A 25,816-nucleotide genomic window follows, 5' to 3' on the forward strand; every position below is an offset into this window, starting at 1 on the left:
GGTAGCTAATGTTACCCCACTATTCAAAAAAGGTGGTAGAGAAAAAGCGGGGAATTATAGACCGGTAAGCCTGACATCGGTAGTGGGGAAAATGCTAGAGTCTATTATAAAAGATGTAATAGCAGAGCACTTGGAAAGCAGTGACAGGATCGGACAAAGTCAACATGGATTTACAAAAGGTAAATCATGCTTGACTAATCTACTGGAATTTTTTGAGAATGTAACTGGTAAAATAGATAAGGGAGAACCAGTGGATGTGGTGTATTTGGACTTTCAGAAGGCTTTCGATAAGGTCCCACATAAGAGATTAGCGTGCAAAATTAAGGCACATGGGATTGGGGGCAAGGTATTGACTTGGATAGAGAACTGGTTGGCGGACAGAAAGCAAAGAGTTGGAATAAACGGGTCATTTTCCGAGTGGCAGGCAGTGACTAGTGGGGTACCGCAAGGATCGGTCCTAGGACCCCAGCTGTTCACAATATATATTAATGATCTGGACGAGGGAATTGGATGTAATATCTCCAAATTTGCAGACGACACAAAGCTGGGCGGGAGGGTAAGCTGCGAGGAGGATGTCGGGAAACTCCAGTACGATTTGGACAGGTTGGGTGATTGGGCAGAAACATGGCAAATGCACTATAATGTGGATAAATGAGAGGTTATCCACTTTGGTGGCAAAAACAGGAAGGCAGATTATTTGAATGGCAATAGATTGGGAGAAGGGAAAGTGCAGAGACGTGGGTGCCCTTGTGCACCAGTCGCTGAAGGTAAGCATGCAGGTGCAGCAGGCGGTTAAGAAGGTAAATGGTATGTTGGCCTTCGTAGCAAGAGGGTTCGAGTACAGGAACAAGGATGTCTTGCTACAGTTGTACAGGGCCTTGGTGAGACCGGACCTTGATTATTGTGTGCAGTTTTGGTCGCCTTATCTGAAGAAGGACGTTCTTGCCATAGAGGGAGTGCAGCGAAGATTCACCAGGCTGATACCTGGGATGGCAGGAATGATGTATGAGGAGAGATTGTGTCAATTGGGCTTATACTCACTGGAGTTTAGAAGATTGAGAGGGGATCTCATCGAAACCTATAAAATTCTGTCAGGTCTGGACAGACTAGATGCAGGAAGGATGTTTCTGATGGCCGGGGAGTCCAGAACCAGGGGTCATAGTCTAAGGATAAGGGGTAAGCCATTTAGGACTGAAATGAGGAGGAATTTCTTCACCCAGAGAGTGGTGAACCTGTGGAATTCTCTGCCACAGAGGGCGGTGGAGGCCAGTTCAAGAAAGAGTTGGATATATTTCTTGAGGCTAAAGGGATCAAGGGATATGGGGAAAAGGCAGGGACAGGGTACTGAATTTGGATGATCAGCCATGATCACATTGAATGGCGGAGCAGGCTCGAAGGGCCGAATGGCCTACTCCTGCTCCTATCTTCTATGTTTCTATGTTACCAAGCAATGAGTAGAGTGCTAAACCAATTAAAAACACTCCCTACAATCCTACCCAAAAAGATCACCCATGCACACAATGGGTCCACCTTCAACTATCATCCCCATTTTGTTTTTAGATAAAATTAAAAACTTCTGCCCATTTGTTAAAACCCACCAGGATTAGTTGTTACTCTTCCCATTAGATAACTATCATACTCCTTTTGGCTTCAGTTGCTGATACTCATTTCATGAATCATGTAAATTTTACCAAAGTAACTGAGACTTGTCAATTCAATCTTGTAATCCTTCTTTGGCTATTGGCTTGAATGCAAAAATTCGCAAGGAAGAAAACAGACCTAAAACTGAACTGAATTGCCCCTTATATTCATGGGGTTGTATGACAGAGTGGAGCAGTAAAGGCTGTTGGTCATTAGTGAGCTTGGGAATTTAACAAAGGCTGCAACAGATTCTTGATGCCATAAGCACTGAACATTCTTAACCAACTCCTAAAATAGTCTGTAAAATGAGAACAGATTAAAAAAAAAAATCACATGCAAAACACAAATATCTTACAAAGCTAGGTGGGAAAGTAAGCTGCGAGGAGGACATAAAGAGGCTGCAAAGGGATATAGACCAGTTAACTGTTTGGGCAAGAAGGTGGCAGATGGAGTATAATGTGGGAAAGTGGGAAATTATCCACTTTGGTAGGAAGAATAGAAAAGCAGAATTTTTTAAAAAAGGAGACTAGTAAATGTTGAGATTCAGAGGGATTTGGGTGTCTTTGTACACGAATCACAGAAAGTTAACATGCACGTACAGCAAGCAATTAGTATGTTAGCCTTTATGGCAAGGGGGTTGCAGTATAAGGGTAAGGAAGACTTGCTGCAATTATACAGGGCCTTGGTGAGACCACACCTGGGGTACTGTGTACAGTTTTGGTCTCCTTATCTAAGGAAGGAAATACTTGCCTTAGAGGGGGTGCAACAGCGGTCACTAGATTGATTCCTGAGGTGAGAGGGTAGTCTTACGAAGAGAGATTGAGTAGATTGGGCCTATAATCTCTGAAGTTTAGAGAAATGAGAGGTAATCTCATTGAAACATATACAATTCTTAGAGGGCTGGACAGGGTAGATGCTCAGAGGCTCTTCCCCTGGCTGGAGAGTCTAGAACTAGGGGTCATAGTCTCAGGATAAGGGGTTGGCCATTTACGACGGAGATGAGAAACTTCTTCACTCAAAGGGTTGTGAATCTTTGGAATTCTCCACCCCAGAGGGCTGTAGATGCTCAGTCGCTGAGTAGATTCAAGGCTGAGATCGAGAGATTTTTGGGCACTGAGGGACTCAACAGATATGGGGATAGGGAAGGAAAATGGAGTTAATGTAAAAGTTAAGCCATGATCTTACTGAATGGCGGAGCAGGCTCAAGGGGCTGTACGGCCAACTCCTGCTCCTATTCTTATGTTCTTATTCATACTATTATGCATCACCCTACAGTGATTTTAAGTCTAATCTCATTTGAGAGTTCAGATTGCCAACTCAGCTTGCACTCACATCCAGGCATTCATTATTCACTATTTAGTGCGTGGACGGGTTGTTTAATTTATTCCAAGTGTTTCTCACACAATTGTCCAGAATACAAGAATTCTATGAATCAGCTGGTTACCTGTATTAAGTACTCAAACTGGTAGATACAGAGTCCCAGCTCTGCCATACTGGGTTTGAAGAGCTCCCGCAGTCGATATTCTTGCATCAAACGCACAAACACACAAAAGGCTTCTTCCTCTGGCATCTGTAAAAAGGAAGAAACTCACTGCAAGCAAGGCACTGGGAAAACACGTCCAACGTTACTGCAGCACAGGCTCAAATCACATCCAACATGGTCAGAAAACTGCTGGCTAAGGACCAGTCATCACGGAGCAAGATTTCATTGTAAAAGAAGTAGAGTGGGAGAAGGTATAAAAGGTCTCCTGCTCTTTGCCCTCCTCTGCGCTACACACTATTCCCAGGCCATCAGGGTGAGCAGGGAACCACTCCAGGTACACAATGGGAGATGCACAAGCAATTTGACCTTCTTGCCATCTCTCCCTGCGGAGCAGCTCGCCTCCGCTCTGTTCTTTCCTGATTGTACAGACAAGAATGCAGATGTGAACTAACCCTGGGAACTCACTACCTACTATTCCACGACCCACAAAAAGACTGCACCATTACTAGGGCAATTGCTTTTCTGCCTAATCCCTTAGAAGAACTCAGGGGAAAGTAATGGTTAGAAAACTGCTGGCTAAGGACCAGTTATCATTGAGCAAGATTTCATTGTAAAAGAAGTAGAGTGGGAGAATGTAGAAAAGGTCTCCTGCTCTTTGCCCTCCTCTGCGCTACACACTATTCCCAGGCCAACAGGATAAGCAGGAAACCACTCCAGGTAGACAATGGGAGATGCACAAATGCAAGTTTTAATTCTTCCCGAGGCCTTTTATGCTGGTATTTTAAATTGGATTACTAGGTGTTACAAGTCTGCTGCCGGTCGACAGATTTAACAGCATAAACACCTGGAGCACGCACCAGGCGCCTAGAATGAGATTTAAAAGGACCAATATAAAACTGGCTGTTACATACTGATGGGAATGTCAATGAACAAATAACCAGCTACTCAGCTAGCAGTTGAGTTTTATGAAGGTGCAGTTCCGACAGCCTGCTGCAAATAACAGTGCCCCAATTTAGTCCGACTACCCAGCAACTATCTGATTGGACATCTAATCTCAATGACCTTGTTCGATTACAGTTTGTGAACTCTACTCGTTGCTTTCACTGTCCGATGCACATACAAGAGCATCAGCTGTGACCTGTTTACTGGGTTAATACCGCACACAGTGACATTCAAGTCCCACTCGCGTGCAGAACATCTGGTTATGAGGTCGCCACGGTGGATAAAATAATTCAAGTAAAAGAATGCAGTAGCAAAGTTGCTCCTTGAAACACTAGGAAAAGAAGTGTCAAGACCTTACACTAGGATACCATGTCACACTATTCATACACAAGCACCACACCATCACATAATGGTCAGCAGTTCCTGCATCACTGGAGAAATTCACACTAACCTGCATGAGGAGGAGCCCCACAATAAATGCACTTCCTTGGCAATATCCAACTTCACGGTCCACCAGAGAGTATGCCTGTAACAAAGCAAGCGAATGCAGTCTCAAACCTGGGAGCAAACTCAGATACTTGCACCACATGGTGACACAGTGATGACTGATGGATAGAGAGAGTTATATTGCTGCTTAATAAAAATGGGAATATTAGAGGTTCCGTCAATCAAACCAACATGGGTCCATAGAACCAAGGTCTTGTTCAATTACTTGCACTACTTGGTATACGTGAACAAGAATGCACTATAATGTATCTTGAGAACAGCTCACTCAGTAAACATAAACCTTGAGGTTATGACTATATGAAACCCTCCACTGGATTATTACTTGGTAATGTGCTGACGTGTCTATAGTAAAGAGACACGAGTCAGACAGACCTCCCAGCCCATTGTCACAGTACCCAAACACCTCAATCAGGTTGCTCTGTCACACATGTGAAAGAATCTAGGGAAATAGCTATCCCTTGAAATACTGATTCAAATTCACTGAATTCAACTTCTTTCAATACTAAATTCTCAACTTGCTGTTATTGATGTAATTGAAATTATTGGAAAATTCACATGTTCAATACAAAAACGACTACTTCAAATTCCCAGGAGTGGAATTACTGCTCCAGGATGCCTTCCTGCTAATCCTGCATTAACAGTTCAATTCTACAAATGCGATAGATTGTCAGAAAATAACATTTTGGGATACCCGGGTAATTTGTGACATGACGTGTGGCGAGTGCAGCATGCTTGGGAGGAACGGGTGACTCTGGGTCGACGGTTCCTAAAGCTCTCCACCACTGGAGGTTTTGCTGGGCTATTTCTGTGCTGTAAGTTTCTATCATTCTATTTCTGGGCAATTAGACTAATTGATATCTGGTTGGTCAACAACTCCATTATCATTGTACCATGTGACTACCAGGATGGTAAAAGGCGAACTCGGTGGACATTCGCCTTTACTCGCCAAGCAGTTCCTATGTACTAAAAGCAGTCGCGTGCCCTGGAAAATTCTTAAACTACCCTGACAATCAAAATAGTGAATTTTAGAAATAATTTTGTATCTTCACCATATTCAGACAGGAGAACTCCACCCCAGAATTGAATAAGTTTCACTTTTTGAAAGGGTTTGAAGGGATAGAAGTAAAATGAGCTGCAATCTCTGCACCTCATTGATTTTGTTCTGTAACAGGTCTAATTGCGCTGAATCCCCATTGTGTAAAACTTATTTTAAGCTTCAAGCTTGAGCAGAGAAGGTTGAGGGGAGATTTGATTGAGGTGTTCAAAATCATGGGGGGTCTGGACAGAGTAGAGAGAGAGAAACTGTTCCCATTGGCGGAAGCGTCGAGAACCAGAGGACACAGATTTAAGGTGATCGGCAAAAGAACCAAAGGCGACGTGAGGAAAATCTTTTTTACACAGCGAGTGGTTAGGATCTGGAATGCACTGCCTGAGAGGGCGGTGGAGGCAGACTCAATCGTGGCTTTCAAAAGGGAATTAAGTAAGAACCTAAAGGAAAACAATTTGCTGGGCTACGGGGAAAGGGCGGGGGAGTGGGACTAGCTGAAGTGCTCTTGCAGAGAGCCGGCACGGGCTCGACGGGCCGAATGGCCTCCTTCAGTGCTGTAACCATTCCATGATTCAACGATCCACTGCCTCTTTTCCCACTGCTGTATTGGCTGAATATGTATGGTCAGTTTATTCTCAAAGGACGGAGGCACCACTCAGGAGCAGCTCACCATACTACATGAAGTAGTATAACCAATGACACTGACTGTAGGGTCAGAGATCTACTAATTATCACCTAATAACGACCAGTGATTTTTTTTTTCTATTCGTTTCAGGAATGTGGGCACTGCTGGCAAGGTCAGCCTTTATTGCCCATCCCTAATTGTCCTTGAGAAGGTGGTGGTGAGCCACCTTCTTGAGCCGCTGCAGTCCGTGTGGTGAAGGTACTCCCACAGTGCTGTTAGGGAGGGAGTTCCAGGATTTTGACCCAGCGACAATGAAGGATCGGCGATATACTTCCAAGTCAGGATGGTGTGTAACTTGGAGGTGGTGGTGTTCCCATGCGCCTGCTGCCCTTGTCCTTCTAGGTGGAAGAGGTCGTGGGTTTGGGAGGTGCTGCCGAAGCCGCCTTAGCGAGTTGCTGCAGTGCATCTTGTAGATGGTACACACTGCAGCCACGGTGCGCCGGTGGTGGAGGGAGTTAATGTTTAAGGTGGTGGATGGGGTTGTCAATGAAGCGGGCTGCTTTGTCCTGGATGGTGTCGAGCTTCTGGAGTGTTGTTGGAGCTGCACTCATCCAGGCAAGTGGAGAGTGTTCCATCACACTCCTGACTTGTGCCTTGTAAATGGTGGAAAGGCTTTGGAAGGTCAGGAGGTGAGACACTCGTCGCAGAATACCCAGCCTCTGACCTGCTCTTGTAGCCACAGTATTTACGTGGCTGGTCCAGTTAAGTTTCTGGTCAATGGTGACCCCCAGGATGCTGATGGTGGGGGATTCGGCGATGGTAATGCCGTTGAATGTCAAGGGGCGGTGGTTAGACTCTCGCTTGTTGGAGATAGTCATTGCCTGGCATTTGTGTGGCGCGATTGTTACCTGCCACTTATCAGCCCAAGCCTGAATGTCATCCAGGTCTTGCTGCATGCAGGCATGGACTGCTTCATATCTAAGGAGTTGCAAATGGAACTGAACACTCTGCAATCATCAGCAAACATCTCCACTTCTGACCTTATGGTGGAGGGAAGGTCATTAATAAAGCAGCTGAAAATGGTTGGGCCCAGGACACTGCCCTGAGGAACTCCTGCAGCGATGTCCTGGGGCTCAGATGACTGACCAACAACTACAACCATCTTCCTTTGTGCTAGGTATGACTCCAGCCAGTGGATAGTTTTCCCTGATTCCCATTGACGTCAATTTTACTAGGGCTCCTTGATGCCACACTCGGTCAAATGCTGCCTTGATGTCAAGGGCAGTCACTCACCTCACCTCTGGAATTCAGCTCTTTTGTTCATGTTTGGACCAAGACTGTACTGAGGTCTGGCGCCGAGTGGTCCTGGCGGAACCCAAACTGAGCATCGGTGAGCAGGTTATTGGTGAGTATGTGCCGCTTGATAGCACTGTCTATGACACTTTCCATCACTTTGCTGATAATTGAGAGTAGACTGATGGGATGGTAACTGGCGGATTGGATTTGTCCTGCTTTTTGTGGACAGGACATACCTGGGCAGTTTTCTACATTGCCGGGTAGATACTAGTGCTGTAGCTGTACTGGAACAGCTTGGCTAGTTCTGGAGCTCAAGTCTTCAGCACGACAGCCAGACTGTTGTCAGGGCCCATAGCCTTTGTGCTCAGCCGTTTTTTGATATCACCTGAAGTGAATCGAATTGGCTGAAGACTGGCTTCTGTGATGGTGGGGACCTCAGGAGGAGGCCAAGATGAATCATCCACTTCTGGCTGAAGATGGTTGCAAACTCGTGTGCTGGGCTCCGTCATCATTGAGGATGAGGATATTGATGGAGCCTCCTCCTCCCGTAATTGTCCACCACCATTCACAACTGGATGTGGCAGGACTGTAGAGCTTTGATCTAATCTGATGATTGTGGGATCGCTTAGCTCTGTCTATAGCATGCTGCTTCTGCTGTTCAGCATGCATGTAGTCCTGTGTTGCAGCTTCCCCAGGTTGGCTCCTCATTTTTAGGTACGCCTGATGCGGCTCTTTCGCACTCCTCGTTGAATCAGGGTTGGTCCCCTGACTTGATGGTAATGGCAGAGTGAGGGAGATGCTGGACCATGAGGTTACAGATTGCGGTGGAATACAATTCTGCTGCTGCTGATGGCCCACAGCGCCTCATGGATGCCCAGTTTTGAGCTACTAGATCTGTTCTGAATCTATCCCATTGAGCATGGTGGCAGTGCTACACAACACGATGGAGGGTGTCCTCAGTGTGAAGACAAGATTTCGTCTCCACAAGGACTGTGTCGTGGTCACCGCTACCAATGCTGTCATAGACAGATGCATCTGCGACAGGTAGATTGGGGAGGACGAGGTCAAGTAGGTTTTTTCCTCGTGTTGGTTCTCTCATGACCTGCTGCAGTCCTAGCTATGTCCTTCAGGACTCGGCCAGCTCGGTCAGTAGTGGTGCTGCCGAGCCACTCTTGGTGATGGACATTGAAGTCCCCCACCCAGAGTACATTCTCTGCCCTTCCTACCCTCAGTGCTTCTTCCAAGTGGTGTTCAACATGGAGGAGTACCGATTCATCAGCTGAGGGCGGACGGTAGGTGGTAACCAGCAGGAGGTTTCCTTGCCCATGCTTGACCTGAAGCCATGAGACTTCATGGGGTCCGGAGTCAATGTCGAGGACTCCTAGGGCCACTCCCTCCCGACTGTATACCACTGTGCCGCCACCCATGGTGGGTCTGTCCTGCCGGTGGGACAGGACATACCCAGGGATGGTGATGGAAGAATCTGGGGCATTGGCTGAAAAGTATGATTCTGTGAGTATGACTGTCAGGCTGTTGCTTGACTAGTCTGTGGGACAGCTCTCCCAATTTTGGCACAAGTCCCCAGATGTTGGTGAGGAGCACTTTGCAGGGTTGACTGGGCTGGGTGTGCCGTTGTTGTGTCCAAAGCCGGTGCCAAGTGGTCCGTCCGGTTTTATTATTGTGTTTCGTAGCGGTTTGTTACAATTGAGTGGCTTGTTAGGCCATTTCAGAAAGCAGTTTAGATTCAACCACATTGCTGTGGGTCTGGAGTCACATATAGGCCAGACCAGGTAAGGACGGCAGATTTCCTTCCCTAAAGGACATTAGTGAACCAGATGGGTTTTTAACGACAATCTGATAGTTTCATGGTCTAGCTTTACTGATACTAGCTTTTTATTCCAGATTTATTTAATTAACTGAAGTTAAATTCCCCAGCTGCCGTGGTGGGATTTGAACTCGTGTCTCTGGCTCATTAGCCCAGTCCCCTGGATTACTAGCCCAGTAACATAACCGTTCCCAGGAGGGTGGATGGTGGAGTTAAGCAGGGTCTGAGGTCAATGGCACTAAAATGACACGTCTGCTGGTGGAAGATTAGAACTACGTCGGTCCTACTCCAGGCAGGCCTGCAATACCTCAGGATATCCTAACTCTTCAAAGGTGAGATCACAGGCCATTGCATCCTCAATTAGACTCCAACCTGTAATTCACTTCCAGGCGTCCAATATTCCACTGCCCAGCACTGAAGAGGCCATCACTAATGCCCCTCAGTGTTTCCTTGCCTCCCTGTGCAAGGAGCATCCGTCCTTCTGTTAGACAGCTCACCATATGGAGAGTCACATGCTTATACTGTGTCCTAAACCATCGTGTGCTGTGCCACTGCACACACTTAAATTACTGGCAAATCAAACAGAAATGTCACGCCTGAAGTAAACAAGACAGGAATCACATCATTTATAGTACTGGAGGCAGCTCATCAGTTGTTGCACTGGAGCTGTTCAAGTCATATCCCGTTTCTCTTTCATTTCCCTGTACACTTTTATATTCTTCCCTTTCAAATGCTTACACAATTCCTGGGGGGAAATCGCAGGTCTCTGGGGAAAGAGCAAGGGAATCGGACTAATCGGAGAGCTCTTTCACAGAGCCAGCACAGGCACAATGGGCCGAATGGCCTTCTTCTGTGCTGTATCATTCTATGATTTCACTCCTGAACGGCCTAGCTCCAATTTGAAGGTTATAGCCCCTTGTTCTGGATTCCCCCTCCTGAGGAAATAGTTACTCTGTATCGACCCCATCAAATCCCTTTATCATTTTAAACACCTCGATCAGATCATCCCTCAACCTTCCAAACACAAGGGAATATAAGCCACGTTTATGCAACCTGTCCTCATAATTGAAAATGTTCTACGACCTGGTATTATTCTGGTGAATCTGCACTTGCACCCTCTTCCAAGGCCAATAGATCCATCCTGAGGTTCAATGCCCAAAACTGAACACACGACTCCAGGCGGGGTCTGACCAACACTCTGCACAAATGAAGCATCCTTTCTTTGAATACTTCTCATTAACCGTACAGCCTAGTTTAGTGCGGTCAATTTATTTCTCATCCCTCCTAAGTCAGCCTTACATAAACTTCAAACGTTGGTTTGTGACTCTTTCTCCCTCTCAAATCTAATATCAAAGTCAATCATATTATGGTCACTATTTGCAAGATGCTCCTTACCGCCAGATTGTTAACTCATTTTGGTTTATTACTCATCACTAAATCCAGTATGACCTGTTCCCTGGTCACTTTTAAAACATATTGTTCCAGAAAACTGTCCCAAACACAATCTAGAAATTAATTGCCTTTACTACTTGAACAGTTCTGCTGCTCCTCAGTCAGAGGGAAAATAATAACCTTCCATTCTAACCACTTGGCTTTTGCTACATGCTTCCCTGGTCTCTATTTATACAACCCCCAGTACATCACTCTCGGGTCTGTAGATTTGCTGTTCCTTAATTCTACGGATAATGTTCCCATTACCCAATCATCCTTACTGAAATCCCTTCTTTCCAATTTCCCAGTCCTGCTAAAAGTTTTTAAATGTTTAACTTCATACACAATAGAAGTCATTAGTATGGAAGTTATACCATAGGAAGAATAGGCCATTCAGCCCCTCGAGTCTGTTGTTGTCACACAATTAGATCATAACTGATCTGCATCTTAACTCCGTTTACCCGCCTTGGTTCCATAACCCTTACTGCTCTTACCGAACAAATATCTATCAATCTCAGGTTTGACATTTTCAATTGCCTCAACAGCTTTTTGGGACAGAGTTCTCCAGATTGCCACCACCCTTGGTGTGAAGTGTTTCTGGACATCACTCCGGAATGGCCTGGCTCGAACTTTATTACCCCTTGTTCTGGACTCCCCACCAGAGGAAAGACTTTCTCTCCATCTACCCCATCAACTCCTTTAAACATTTGAAACCCCTCAATTAGATTACCCTATACTCAAGGGAATACAAGCCTGGTCAGTGCAACCTGTCCTTAGAATTTAACCATCCGGTTTCATTCTGGTGAATCTGCGCTGCTCCCCCTCCCAGGCCAATATCCCCTTCCTGAGGGGCGGGACCCTGAACTGAACGCAGTGTCCAGATGGGGTTTAACCAGAGCTCGGTACAGCTGGAACATCATTTACATCCTTTGTGTTCCAGCCCCCTCGAGATAAAGGCCAACATTCCATCAGCCTTTTCCATACCTCTCCACCAGCTTTTATAGTGATTTCTGCACATGGATCCCAAATCACTCTGCTCCTCCACAGTTCCCAGCTTCTCTTATCTTTTAGCTCCAAAGTGGATGACCTCACACTTCCCCACATTGAACTCCATCTGCCACAGTTTTGCCCACTCACTGAATCTATCGATGTCCCTTTGCAACTTTCTGCTCCCATCCACACAATTAATGTGTCACCACTGCCAGATCTTCTTTAAGATAACTGTAAATACATAGAACAAATCCAATCTTCACATCCTTTTTGGCCAAAATGTTTTAGAACTGGGGAAGGGCTGAGCACAAAGAGCATCCTGTCGGAGCACAGCCACAGAGCAGCTGCTGTATCTGGAGACACGAGGCACGACCAGGCTCCAGGGTGTGCATGCCTGCTCTTCGTTCATTGTACCTTTACACATTCATTCAACACGCTAGCTTTACAAGACATTGGACTCCCCAACAAAATATTTCCACAATCCAGCAGACTCACCTTCAACAGCTTGCATTTATATAGCACCTTAACATAGTAAAACCTCCCACCGCGCTTCACAGGAGAGTAACCAGAGAAACAATTACACCGAGGAGACATCAAAAACTTGGACAAAGAGGTCGGTAAAGGAGGGGAGAGAGGTGGAGAGGCAGAAAGGTTTAAGGAGGGAAGTCCAGAGTTTAGGGCCTAGACAGCTGAAGGCACAGCCACCAATTGTGGAACGAAGGAAGTGGGGGATGGACAAGAGCCCAGAATTGGAAAATGCAAGTTGTAAGGGCTGGAGGAGGCTCCAGAGATAGGGAGGAGCGAGGCCATGGAGGAATTTGAACACAAGGATGAGAATTTTAAATTTGAGGCATTGCTGGACCGCAAGTCAATGTAGGTCAGCGAACACTGGGGTGATGGGTGAACGGGACTTGGTGTGAGTTAGGATACGGACAGCACAGTTTTGGATGGCCGGGTTTATGGAGGGTGGAAGATGGGAAGCCGGCCAGGAGAGAATTGGAATAGTCGAGTCTGGAGGTAACAAGTCTTCAACAAAGGGAAGAGTGTGAAGGATAGAAATCATAACTGAGCTGGGGATAAGTCTCATCTCTCACCTTCATGACGTTGAACAGCACCTCTTGTCCAAGACTGTCCTGTCCTTTAAAGAAATCATGCTCTGGGTAGGTCCGTGCAATGTCTCTCCGGATCAGCTTTTCGCAGGGAGAGGTCATCTTTAGCAATTCTGAATACTGATTTTTCACCGGCATGTCAGTCGCGTTGCACAGCAACTGCCAGACAATCCCCCGGAAATGGTGTGGAATTCCTTTCCGAATGAGCTCCTGAAAATAAATATGACATTTCTTTAATTTTTTTTCCCTTCATATGCAGTTTTTCCTTCCGCCACCTGAAATGGCAACTTGTGCTGAGCTAATGTTCGATGGGCAGTGGCAGCCCCGCAGTACCTCGCCCAAGTAACCACACCACGCAGAAACCCAAACAGTGAGCAAATCAACCACTTGGGGCATCACAGTCAAGCAAAGTGCTGTCCTCAACGCCTGTACAAAGCCAACTCCAGCAGAGGTTACTGGATAGCGTCAAGGAGCAGGACACCTGGCCGGTTTGCCCTTCCTTAGCTTAGAGACACCGAAGACAACTGCAGCTTCAGTGCCCTAAGAAAGGAATGTTGCTGCTGGCTTCAGCGTCGCACGGTTAGAGCCAGAACGGTTCCATTCTGTATTTACCCATTAAGCCACAGGGGAAGTCCTGTGTCTAATCTCTCTTATAACCACATGGCGTTTATCAGAGACTTTTATACACACACAAAATTCAAATCAGAGCCAAAACTCCAGTCAGAGCTGGCTGTAGGGTGGGAGAACAGCGTGCCCTCACTCACCACTCTGAGATTCCCCTCCTGCCCAGTGTTTTTCTCCCTAGTCTATGCTCGGCACCTTACTAACGTGGCAAGATCACCACTTCCCTACACACTTCCCAGATTTGACCTCCAGCCAGAAATAAAATGAAGTGGCCGTTCTGAGCTGAAGACTCAGTAACCCTTTATATTACGGGCCGAGCTGGGACATCCCAGATCACACACCTGCAGGCAAGGGGCAGGTTAACAACCTGCTCAAGTATCTGTCAATGCAGTGCAGCCACAGGACAGTATCTTGAGGACAGTGCCCCTTCACCCTGCTTCAACGTTTCCTTCCCTTGTGCGAGATACCCGAGGACTGGTCAGCACTTCCCTACAGCAGGGCTCTCAAGATTAGCAACTCCGCAGTCAGCGAGAATTGAAGCTGTATCTCTGACTGCGGCACAGAGTCTGCTGGTTCTCAAACTCACCACGCCACTTCGCCCCACCGCCTTGGGTGCATTAGCAAGAGGAGTTACTTCATTTCAATTCTACCCCCCGCCCCGCTGTAATGCTGTCTTTATCGAAGGCCTCAGCACTGTCGGTGGGTGATCAACTCTGTTCAGGTCGGGTGGGTGTGTAACGTGTATTTACCAAACAGAGCTCAGTCCAAGGTGTTGCACAACAGGCGTGTACACGTGCAAAAGACCAAAGTGTGGAAATGCGCACAGACACTGGAATTTCAGCCTCCAACAAGAACTCCCTCCTCTGACCCTCACCCTAAGAGGATCAGAAATTTGTAACTTCTCAGGAACACCCATGCACACACAAATGAAAGGGAAAAGTAAGCAGTTCTCTGCATTTGACAGAGGCTGTAGGATTCCTGGATATTTGATTTTGAAAGGAATTTTCTCTCTCCATATATTTCCAATTAAAGGCAAAGCTATGAGCATTCAGCCCCTCACACTCCCCCAATGCCACGGGAGCCAGCCTCGGAGATAAGTGCTAGCAGACCGTTTTCATTCCCAAGGCACAAATCCAGATCCTGCCTCCCACAGTACAGCACGATAGAATACAGACATATCCCAGGACGTGAACAGCTGCAACTCTGGGCAAGAAAATCTTTAAAAAAGCAAATCTTGGAGCTAGATTTCCATCCATGTGGTAAGCTGCTGTACTTCCAATTCCCAATGAGCACTGGTGGGGAGGAGCTGAGCATCAGGAACAGCGCAGGTTACAAGTGGTTTCAACAACCACTTCTTTCCCCCTCTTACAGGTCAGCAGTGGAACTCTAAACACAAGTACTACTTCAGATGTTGGACTTACCATTTAAACCGCAGTGCGCCAGCTCTATAACTCAGTTTGTCATGTTCATTTTATAAGCTAGAGAAGTGCTCCAAGATTCTTCCACCTCAACAGGGATTACATTTTGCACTCTGGCAAATATCTGCTCATCAGCACAACGGCTAACATAGGATGGAATCCAAAGGTCTTCTATAGACATATTAACAGTAAAATGGTTGTCAGAGGAGTGCTGGGACCGATTAGGGTCCAAAATGGAGATCTATTGATGGGGGCAGAAAGCATGGCTAGGTACTAAATGAATACTTTGCATCGGTGTTTACCAAGGAAGAGGACTTTGCCAAAGCTATGGCAAATGAGGTGGTTGCTGGGATACTGGATGAGATAAAAATAGATAAAGAGGAGGTACTAGAAAGGCCAGCAGTACCTAAAGTGGATAAGTCACCCGGTCCGGGTGGGCTGCATCCTAGGTTGCTGAGAGTAAGGATTGAAATTGTGGAGGTACTGGCCACAATCTTCCAATCCTCGTTAGATACGGGGGTGGTGCCAGAGGACTGGAGGATTGCAAGTGTTACACCCTTGTTCAAAAAAGGGGAGAAAGATAAACCTGGCAATCACAGACCAGTCAGTTTAACGTCGGTGGTGGGGAAGCTTTTAGAAACAATAATCCGGGAGAAAATTAACAGCCACTTGGACAAGCACGGACTAATAAAGAGCCAGCATGGATTTGTTACAGACAAATCATGCTCGACTTGATTGAGTTTTTTGATGAGGTAACAGAGAGGGTGGATGAGGGCAGTGCAGTTGATGTGTATATGGACTTTCAAAAGGCATTTGATAAAGTACCACATTGGTCTTGTTAGCAAAATTGAAGCCCATGGGATAAGAGGGGCAGCAGCAGCACGGGTACAACATTGGCTAAGGGATAGGAAACAGAGAGTTGTGGTGAACGGCTGCTTCAGACTGGAGGGAGGTACAGTGTAGTTCCCCACGGTTCAGTACTAGGGCCACAGAATCATAGAATGGTTACAGCATGGAAGGAGGCCATTTGGCCCATCGAGCCTGTGCCGACTCTCAGCTACTCCCACTCCCCCGCCCTTTCCCCGTAGCCTTGCTATTTTTTTCTTTCGGATACTAATCCAACTCCCTCTTGAAAGATGAGATTGAATTTGCCTCCACCACCCTTTCAGGCAGTGTGTTCCAGATCCTAACCACTCGCTGCGTAAAAAAGTTATTCCTCATGTCGCCTTTGGCTCTTTTGCCAATCACCTTAAATCTGTGTCCTCTGGTTCTCGACCCTTCCGCCAATGGGAACAGTTTCTCTCTATCTACTCTGTCCAGACCCCTCATGATTTTGAACACCTCTATCAAATCTCCTCTCTGCTCCAAGGAGAACAACCCCAGCTTCTCCAGTCTATCCACGTAACTGGAGACCCTCATTCCTGGAAAATTCTCGTAAATCTTTCCTGCACCCTCTCTAAGGCCTACATATCTTTCCTAAAGTATGGTGCCCAGAATTGGACACAGTACTCCAGTTGGGGCCAAACCAGTGTTTTATACAGGTTCATCATAATTTCCACACTTTTGTACTCTATACCTCTATTTATGAAGCTCCCATAAGCCTTTTTAACTGCTTTCTCAACCTGCCCTGCCACCTTCAACGATTTGTGCACACATACCCCCAAGTCTCCCTGTTCGTGCAGTCCCTTCAGGATTGTAGCCTTTAGTTTATATGTCCTCTCCTCATTCTTCCTACCAAAATACATCACTTCACACTTTTCTGTGTTAAATTTCATCTGCCATGTGACCGCCCATTCCACCAGCCTGTCTATGTCTTCCTGAAGTCTATCACTCTCCTCCTCACTGTTCAAGTTTTGCGTCATCGGCAAATTGTGCCCTGTACACCCAAGTCCAAGTCATTAATATATATCAAGAAAAGCAGTGGTCCTAGAACCGACCCCTGGGGAACACCCAGTCCAAAAACAACCGTTCACCACTACTCTCTGTTTCCTGTCCCTTGGCCAATTCCGTATCCATGCTGCCACTGTCCATTTTATTCCATGGGCTTCAACTTTGCTGGCAAGCCTATTATGTGGCACTTTGTCGAATGCCTTTTGGAAATCCATGTACCCCACGTCAACTGCATTACCCTCATCAACCCTCTCTGTTACCTCATCAAAAAACTCAGTCAAGTTGGTAAACACGATTTGCCTTTAACAAATCCATGCTGGCTTTCCTTAATTAATCCACTCCTATCCAAGTGACTGTTGATTTTGCCACTGATTACTGTTCCTAAAAGCTTCCCCGCTACCGAGGTCATACTGACTGGCCTGTAGTTGCTGGGTTTATCTTTACACCCTTTTTTGAACAATGGTGTAACATTTGTAATTCTCCAGTCCTCTGGCACCACCCCCGTATCTATGGAGGATTGGAATATTACGGCCAGTAACTCCGCGATTTCCTCCCTCAATTCCCTCAGCATCCTAGGATGCATCCCATCCGCACTGCTGTTTTTGATGTACATTAATGACTTGGACTTCGGGGCACAGAGCACAATTTCAAAATTTGCAGATGACACAAAACTTGGAACATAGGAACAAAGGCACAAGAGGGGCCATTCAGCCCCTCGAGCCTGTTCCGCCATTCAACGACATCATGGCTGATCTGCGATCTAACTCCTTTGGCCCATATCCCTTAATACCTTTGGTTAACAAAAATCTATCAATCTCCGATTTAAAATTAATAATTGATCCAGCATCAATTGTCATTTGTGGAAGAGAGTTCCAAACTTCTACCGCCCTGTGTGTGTAGAAGTGTTTCCTAATTTCACTCCTGAAAGGTCTGGCTCTAATTTTTAGACAATGCCCCCTAGTCCTAGAATCCCCAACCAGCAGAAATAGTTTCTCTCTATCTGTTCCCCTTAATATCCTGAAAACGATCAGATCCCCCATTAACCTTCTAAAGTCTAGGGAATACAACCCTAATTTGTATAATCTCTCCTCGTAACTTAACCATTGAAGTTTGGGTATCATTCTGGTAAACCTACGCTGTAGTAAACACGGAGGAAGATAGTAATAGACTTCAAAAAGGCACAGACAGGCTATGGCGGATGTGGTATGGGCGGACACATGGCAGGTGAAATTCAACACAGTAAAGTGTGAGGTGATATGTTTTGGTAGGAAGAATGAGGAGAGATAATACAAGCTAAATGGTCCAATTTTAAAGAATGTGCGAGAACAGAGAGACCTGGGGGTGTTTGTGCACAAATCTTTGAAGGTGACAGGACAGGTTAACAAAGCCGTTAACATGGGATCCTGGGCTTTATAAATAGAGGCAGAGAGTACAAAAGGCAGGAAGTTACACTAAACCAATATAAACACTAGTCCGGCCCCAGCTGGAGTATTGGGTCCAATTCTGGGCACCACACTGTAGGAAGGATGTGAAGGCTTTGGAGAGGGTGAAGAGATTTACTAGAATGGTAACAGGGATGAGGGATTACAGTTACGTGGGTAGACTGGAGAAGCTGGGGTTGTTCTCCTTGGAGCAGAGAAGGCTAAGAGGAGATTTGATAGAGGTGTTTAAAATCATGAAGGGTTTAGATAGAGTAAATAAAGAGAAACTGTTTCCAATGGCTGAAGGGTCGATAACCAGAGGGCACAGATTGAAGGTGATTGGCAAAAGAACCAGAGGTGACACGAGGAAAAACTTTTTATGGAACGAGTGGTTAGGGTTTGGAATGCGCTGCCTGATAGGGCAGATTCAGATTCAATAGCAGCCTTCAAAAGGGAATTGGATAATACTTGAAGGGGAAAAATCTGCAGGGATATGGGGAAAGAGCGGGAGAGTGGGACTGACTGGATTGTTCTTCGAAAGAGCCGGTGCAGACGTGATGGGCCGAATGGCCTCCGACTGTGCTGTACTATTCTATGGTTCTATGAACAGTCTTTCAACTCTAAACATTTAAGATAAGGATATGAAGTGGATTGAAGTCTGCAATTTCTTCCAATTGCCCGAGGTGCTCATCTCCGCTATGCGATTGGGAGTTGGGGCTGAGCAGGGGTCAAGCCCTTCTGCATAGCAAGAGGAACTTTAAAAATCAATCATTGTCAGGCTCACTTATGGATCGTCATGCTGAAGAGGACAGGTATATCCTTTTCTGCTCTCGTAAAACTGCCAGGCCTCGGACCAGATTGGCACCAGCAAGATTTGGGAGCAGATTATCTTGGAAATGATAAACTGCACAGCAGGTCGAGCAACAGACTGGTTAACAGGAACCGCAACCCGTCACTGATCAACAGTACTAACAAAACAATGAGCCTCGCCTCGCCCCATTCCCCTCACCCTCAGCAGCTTCTCTTTCTTTTTGCGCACTTCCTCCCATTCGTTGATCAGCCGGCCCCACAGGATCCATGTGTCTTCCTCCAAGTGGCTCAAGTTGCTCGAAGCCGAGGAGCTCGATACGAGCGAGGAGCCGCTGTTCCGCCGCGATCCATTTACAGACCGCAACGACTTGCTGTCAGCCTCCAGCAACCTAACAAAAAGTTAGAGAGACATTTACAGTTGGATTCTGGACTTGCGATGGGATATTACTGCTTTATAAAACACACAATGCGTCAGTAATTTACCTCATTATACAAACTGGCACAGCAGTCACACAATGTTCAATCCTTCAATGAGAATGTTGCTTCACATTAACAACAGCAATTGGTGGTCAACATAAAAGCTTAAGAAAAGCACAATAGTGGGCACCAATAATAGTGAATGACCTGTGGCTCACATCCCGCCTGCATGCCCACTAACACATCCCAAAAAGTCTCTGAAGACTTGCACAGCTTCAGCCGAGCCCATTTCTACCTTCCTGGTCCACCAGAGATGCTCCCAAAATTTTTAGCTCCGTATCAGCAGGCCTGGAGTACAGAAATAAGTCAACACACTGGCTCACCGATAATGGGTCCGAATCGAAGCGCCCAGGTACATTTTACACTGAAGCAGTACTGGTGTCTGTCACTAGAGGTCCCAGTCAGCGAAACCATTCACGTGCTCTCTAGTGGGAGACGATGGGCACTACAGCGTTTCATTTACAGGCAGGGACAGGAATGGCCGCACGCCATTAGTACCGTCCCCAATAATACCTCCCAGTGCCCGCTACCCCTCAATATCTACCCAAATTCCTGCAGTATCTGCCTCCCTCGGTCGTCCATTCCATTCATTCACCACCATCTGCGTAAAATAGGTAGATCACAATGTCTGTGCACCTCTCTCCAAGTTTGAACCAGCACGCTGATCGCTGTGGCACCCTTGCCACGTCAACAGCTCCATTCATCAGCACCCGTTGTCTTCTCTAGTGCAGCCAAATTTCAATTCACCTCAAACTTGCCTTCTCACCCCCCCCCCCCCTCTGGTGCTCCCTCCCTCCCCCCCCCCCCCCTCTGGTGCTCCCTCCCTCCCCCCCCCCCCTCTGGTGCTCCCTCTCTCACCCCCCCTCTGGTGCTCCCTCCCTCACCCCCCCCCCCCCTGGTGCTCCCTCTCTCACCCCCCCCCCCCCTCTGGTGCTCCCTCCCTCACCCCCCCCCCTCTGGTGCTCCCTCCCTCACCCCCCCCCCCTGGTGCTCCCTCTCACCCCCCACCCCCCCTCTGGTGCTCCCTCCCTCACCCCCCCCCCCCTGGTGCTCCCTCTCTCACCCCCCACCCCCCCTCTGGTGCTCCCTCCCTCACCCCCCCCCCCTGGTGCTCCCTCTCTCACCCCCCCCCCCCTGGTGCTCCCTCTCTCACCCCCCACCCCCCCTCTGGTGCTCCCTCTCTCACCCCCCCCCCCCCTGGTGCTCCCTCTCTCACCCCCCACCCCCCCTCTGGTGCTCCCTCCCTCACCCCCCCCCCCCTGGTGCTCCCTCTCTCACCCCCCCCCCCCTGGTGCTCCCTCTCTCACCCCCCACCCCCCCTCTGGTGCTCCCTCCCTCACCCCCCCCCCCCCTGGTGCTCCCTCCCTCACCCACCCCCCCCTGGTGCTCCCTCTCTCACCCCCCACCCCCCCTCTGGTGCTCCCTCCCTCACCCCCCCCCCCCTGGTGCTCCCTCTCTCACCCCCCACCCCCCCCTGGTGCTCCCTCCCTCACCCCCCACCCCCCCCCTGGTGCTCCCTCCCTCACCCCCCCCCCTGGTGCTCCCTCCCTCACCCACCCCCCCCCTGGTGCTCCCTCCCTCACCCCCCCCCCCCTCTGGTGCTCCCTCCCTCCCCGCCCCCCCCCTCTGGTGCTCCCTCCCTCACCACCCCCCCCCTCTGGTGCTCCCTCCCCCCCACTCTGGTGCTCCCTCCCTCACCACCTCCCCCCCCCACTCTGGTGCGCCCCCCCTCACCAACTCCCCCCCACTCTGGTGCTCCCTCCCTCCCCCCCCCCCACCTCTGGTGCTCCCTCCCTCCCCCCCCCCCACCTCTGGTGCTCCCTCCCTCCCCCCCCCCCCACCTCTGGTGCTCCCTCCCTCACCCCCCCCCCTCTGGTGCTCCGTCCCTCACCCCCCCCCCCCCCTCTGGTGCTCCCTCCCTCACCCCCCCCCCCCCTCTGGTGCTCCCTCCCTCACCACCCCCCCCCTCTGGTGCTCCCTCCCCCCCACTCTGGTGCTCCCTCCCTCACCACCTCCCCCCCCCCACTCTGGTGCGCCCCCCCTCACCAACTCCCCCCCACTCTGGTGCTCCCTCCCTCCCCCCCCCCCACCTCTGGTGCTCCCTCCCTCACCCCCCCCCCCTCTGGTGCTCCCTCCCTCACCCCCCCCCCCCCTCTGGTGCTCCCTCCCTCACCCCCCCCCCCCCTCTGGTGCTCCCTCCCTCACCCCCCCCCCCCCTCTGGTGCTCCCTCCCTCACCCCCCCCCCCCCTGGTGCTCCCTCCCTCCCCGCCCCCCCCCTCTGGTGCTCCCTCCCTCACCCCCCCCCTCTGGTGCTTCCTCCCCCCCCCTCTGGTGCTCCCTCCCTCACCACCCCCCCCCTCTGGTGCTCCCTCCCCCCCACTCTGGTGCTCCCTCCCTCACCACCTCCCCCCCCCACTCTGGTGCGCCCCCCCTCACCCCCCCCCCCTCTGGTGCTCCCTCCCTCACCCCCCCCCCCCCTCTGGTGCTCCCTCCCTCACCCCCCCCCCCCTCTGGTGCTCCCTCCCTCACCCCCTCCCCCCTCTGGTGCTCCCTCCCTCACCCCCCCCCCCCTCTGGTGCTCCCTCCCTCACCCCCCCCCCCCCTCTGGTGCTCCCTCCCTCATCCCCCCCCCCCCCTCTGGTGCTCCCTCCCTCACCCCCCCCCCTCTGGTGCTCCCTCCCTCACCCCCCCCCCCCTCTGGTGCTCCCTCCCTCACCCCCCCCCCCCTTCTGGTGCTCCCTCCCTCACCCCCCCCCCCTCTGGTGCTCCCTCCCTCACCCCCCCCCCCTCTGGTGCTCCCTCCCTCACCCCCCCCCCCCTCTGGTGCTCCCTCCCCCCCCACTCTGGTGCTCCCTCCCTCCCTCACCCCCCCCCCCTCTGATGCTCCCTCCCTCACCCCCCCCCTCTGATGCTCCCTCCCTCACCCCCCCATCTGATGCTCCCTCCCTCACCCCCCCCCCCCCTCTGGTGCTCCCTCCCTCACCCCCCCCCCCCCCCTCTGGTGCTCCCTCCCTCACCCCCCCCCCCCCTCTGGTGCTCCCTCCCTCACCCCCCCCCCCCCTCTGGTGCTCCCTCCCTCATCCCCCCCCCCCCCTCTGGTGCTCCCTCCCTCACCCCCCCCCCCTCTGGTGCTCCCTCCCTCACCCCCCCCCCCCTCTGGTGCTCCCTCCCTCACCCCCCCCCCCCCCCTCTGGTGCTCCCTCCCTCACCCCCCCCCCCCCCTCTGGTGCTCCCTCCCTCACCCCCCCCCCCCCCTCTGGTGCTCCCTCCCCCCCACTCTGGTGCTCCCTCCCTCCCTCCCTCACCCCCCCCCCCTCTGATGCTCCCTCCCTCACCCCCCCCCTCTGATGCTCCCTCCCTCACCCCCCCCTCTGATGCTCCCTCCCTCACCCCCCCCCCCCCTCTGATGCTCCCTCCCTCACCACCACCCCCCTCTGGTGCTCCCTCCCTTAGTCCCGTCTGCTTACTCCAAAGCAACTTTTGGAAAGCTTCAAATTGTATTTGGTTCACAGAATATAATGAATGCTCCTCAGTGAACTACTACATGAATCACAGAACAGGCTCCCCTCGCTGGGACAGCATGACGCAAAGAACAGGGGCCGTTACTGCAGCTTACCATTGACAGTCACCTTCGCTGGGAGAATAAAGCATCAAGGAGATGCACCAAAAACTCTTCCGAATAGGAAAATACTGCAATCTTAGTTTACATTTCACTCCGAGGAAGAAAATCTCCTTTCAGCACTCGAGCTAGTAGGGCTACCACAAGGGATAGCAAAACACCAACCATGGCATGGAAAGAATCCCCAGATATAACCCTTTACTTGAGCAAAGTGCCTTTTTATTCCATGCTTTCCAATCAAAAACAGCTCTACAGTAGAAATGAAGACTCAAGCTACAGACCCAGCCAGCTAGTGAGCCCAGCTTAGCTCCAATTCAGGAAAGACAGCCCTGGGTAGAATCCAGCGGTGGAAGGGCCCATGCTACAATGGCACCACCTTGTCTTCTATTACATAGAACGCTCACCTGTTTTGCTCCTCTAACTTGGCCAGAAGTTCCAGCTCATCTGGGCTGAGGTTATCAGAAGAGGAAGAATCGGGGCTGACTGCAGGACTCGCCATGGGAACAAGGCTTTGTAGTGTTAGGGTCTTCATCCATCAGAAGGTAAAGCACTGTAGAGCAGCAAGATTTATATTATCTAGGAGAGAAGGAGAGTAGAGCGCTCAATATTCACAATCAGTTAATGAACTGGACATACTAGGATCAGCCAGTTTACACCAAACCAAAAGAGATGCTCTCCACCCCAAAATTACTCGAGTTAACATAGATTTCTTTACTCAAATAGACCAGACAAGCACATAAGGACCTGCATTTATATAGTGCCTTTCACAACCTCAGAACAACCCAGTGTGTTACAGCCATTGAAGTACTTGTGAAATGTAGTCAATGTTGTAATGCAGCAAAATGCGGCAGCCAATTTGCACACAGCAAGCTCCGATGGACGGGTCACATCGTCTGCATGCCCGATACGAGACTCCCAAAACAAGTGCTCTACTCGGAGCTCCGGCACGGCAAGAGAGCCCCAGGTGGGCAGAGGAAACGCCTCATGACACCCTCAAAGCCTCCTTGAGGCAACATCCCCACCAACACCTGGGAATCCCTGGCCCAAGGCCGCACAAAGTGGAGGAGAAACCTCGATTCTCTTCGCCGGGAGCTAGCAGAAGCCAAGCGCAAACAGCGGAAGGAGCGCACGTCAACCCAAGCACCCCACCCACCCGCCCCTTCAACCACCGTCTGCCCCACCTGTGACAGACGCATTGGACTCATCAGTCACCTGAGAACTCATTTTTAATGTGGAAGCAAGAAATCCTCGGTTCTGAGGGACTGCCTAAGAAGAGGAGCAAGGTCTTACAAACAGCAATTAGTTAATGATCAGATCATCTGTTTTTTTGTTGGTAGAGGGATAAATATTGGCCCTGGACTCACCTGCTCTTCTTCAAATAGTGCCATGGGATCTTTTATGACCATCTGAGGGGGCAAAGAGCCTCAGTTTAACATTTCATCTGAAAGACGGCATCTCTGACAGTGCAGCACTCCCTCAGTACTGTACGACACTGCGAGTGCCAGCCTGGATTACGTGCTCTAATCCTAGAGCAGGGTTTGAAATCTTCTGACTTACAGGCAAGAGTGCTATCGCTGAGCCACGGCCAATATTTAAAACATGCAACTTCTGCCTCATGCAACTCTGGATAAGGAAAATAGATTCACCCACATTGGGACTGTACACAGTCACTATTACTGCTGGCTGCCAGCACGTGTGGATGTGCAAGTTTGACGATGGTTAATTTTTGGTCACTTAGAGACCAACCAAGCTTTCGGACATGATCATATCGTCGGTGTTAAAACACACACACCTACGCTGGTCTTTAAAGACCGGTAAGCTGCTCTTACTGAGGCGGGACTTCATTCAGTTGAAAACAAAAGAAAAATCTACAGGAGCACTGCAGTTACTGAACCAATATCCACCTCACCGTTTCGCGATTGTCGCTCACATATCGCCACGGGCTGAGAATCATAAAGCCCAAGTACTGACGGAAGACAAGAAGTCCTCCACCAGCCATTTTGTGAAAAGCAGATGCAGTCACACATCACAAATACAGGCAACTAGACCATGAAATGAACGCTGGGTAGACACAGATAAAAGTGTAGCGGGGTCGCAGCAAGGGGATGCTTCTCTATTGAAACCCTCATTAAAATTGGAGAGTTGCTCTCTTAAAACCAAAACAGTACACTGTAGGAATTGTCGTATTCCTAACAAATAACGGAGCTTGACTCTGAAGAACAAACAGGACTTTAATGTTGGATTAGATGAAATACAGCAAACAACGGAGATCAATGCAGGAGAGCCGTGGAACAGGTCTTTCCCGAACGGGGACGCCACGAGGACTGCCTGGGCAGTCCCGAGGATCGCGTCGTGACGTCATCGCGTTTGCCCGTGCTACGTGATGTGCGACGTGACGTCATCGCGTTTGCCCGCGCTTAGGGCAGTCACGTGATGTGCGACGTGACGTCATCGCGTTTGTCCGCGCTTAGGGCGGTCACGTGATGTGCGACATGACATCGCGTTTGTCCGCGCTTAGGGCGGTCACGTGATGTGCGACGTGACGTCATCGCGTTAGGTCGCGTTCTTAAAAGGCCAACGCCCCGTACATGCAAACGCTATACAAACGTAGTTAAAGGAAATTATGTACAAGAAGTAAGAGAGGCCAAGGAATTCAGTG

General features: G+C 49.7%; 1 protein-coding gene across 9 annotated transcripts in view; it reads right to left on the reverse strand.

Annotated features, from left to right (window-relative positions):
* Nucleotides 1-25,816, reverse strand: part of LOC147097543 (EVI5-like protein) — a 330,047-nt gene that overhangs the window by 208,208 nt on the left and 96,023 nt on the right. For all 9 annotated transcript variants that reach the window (XM_085971478.1, XM_085971482.1, XM_085971475.1 and 6 more), the window contains exons 2-6: nt 23,562-23,733; nt 19,260-19,449; nt 12,883-13,107; nt 4,518-4,592; nt 3,086-3,211 (exon numbers count right to left, since the gene is read on the reverse strand). In XM_085971478.1, the coding sequence (XP_085827604.1) occupies nt 3,086-3,211; nt 4,518-4,592; nt 12,883-13,107; nt 19,260-19,449; nt 23,562-23,689 (744 nt within the window). In that variant the 5' untranslated portion in view covers nt 23,690-23,733. The remainder of the gene's footprint in view (nt 1-3,085; nt 3,212-4,517; nt 4,593-12,882; nt 13,108-19,259; nt 19,450-23,561; nt 23,734-25,816) is intronic.

Source organism: Somniosus microcephalus, chromosome 31 (assembly GCF_052327205.1).
Source record: "Somniosus microcephalus isolate GS21.2 chromosome 31, FLI_Smic_1.0, whole genome shotgun sequence".
In the NCBI taxonomy this organism is placed as follows: Eukaryota; Metazoa; Chordata; class Chondrichthyes; order Squaliformes; family Somniosidae; genus Somniosus; species Somniosus microcephalus.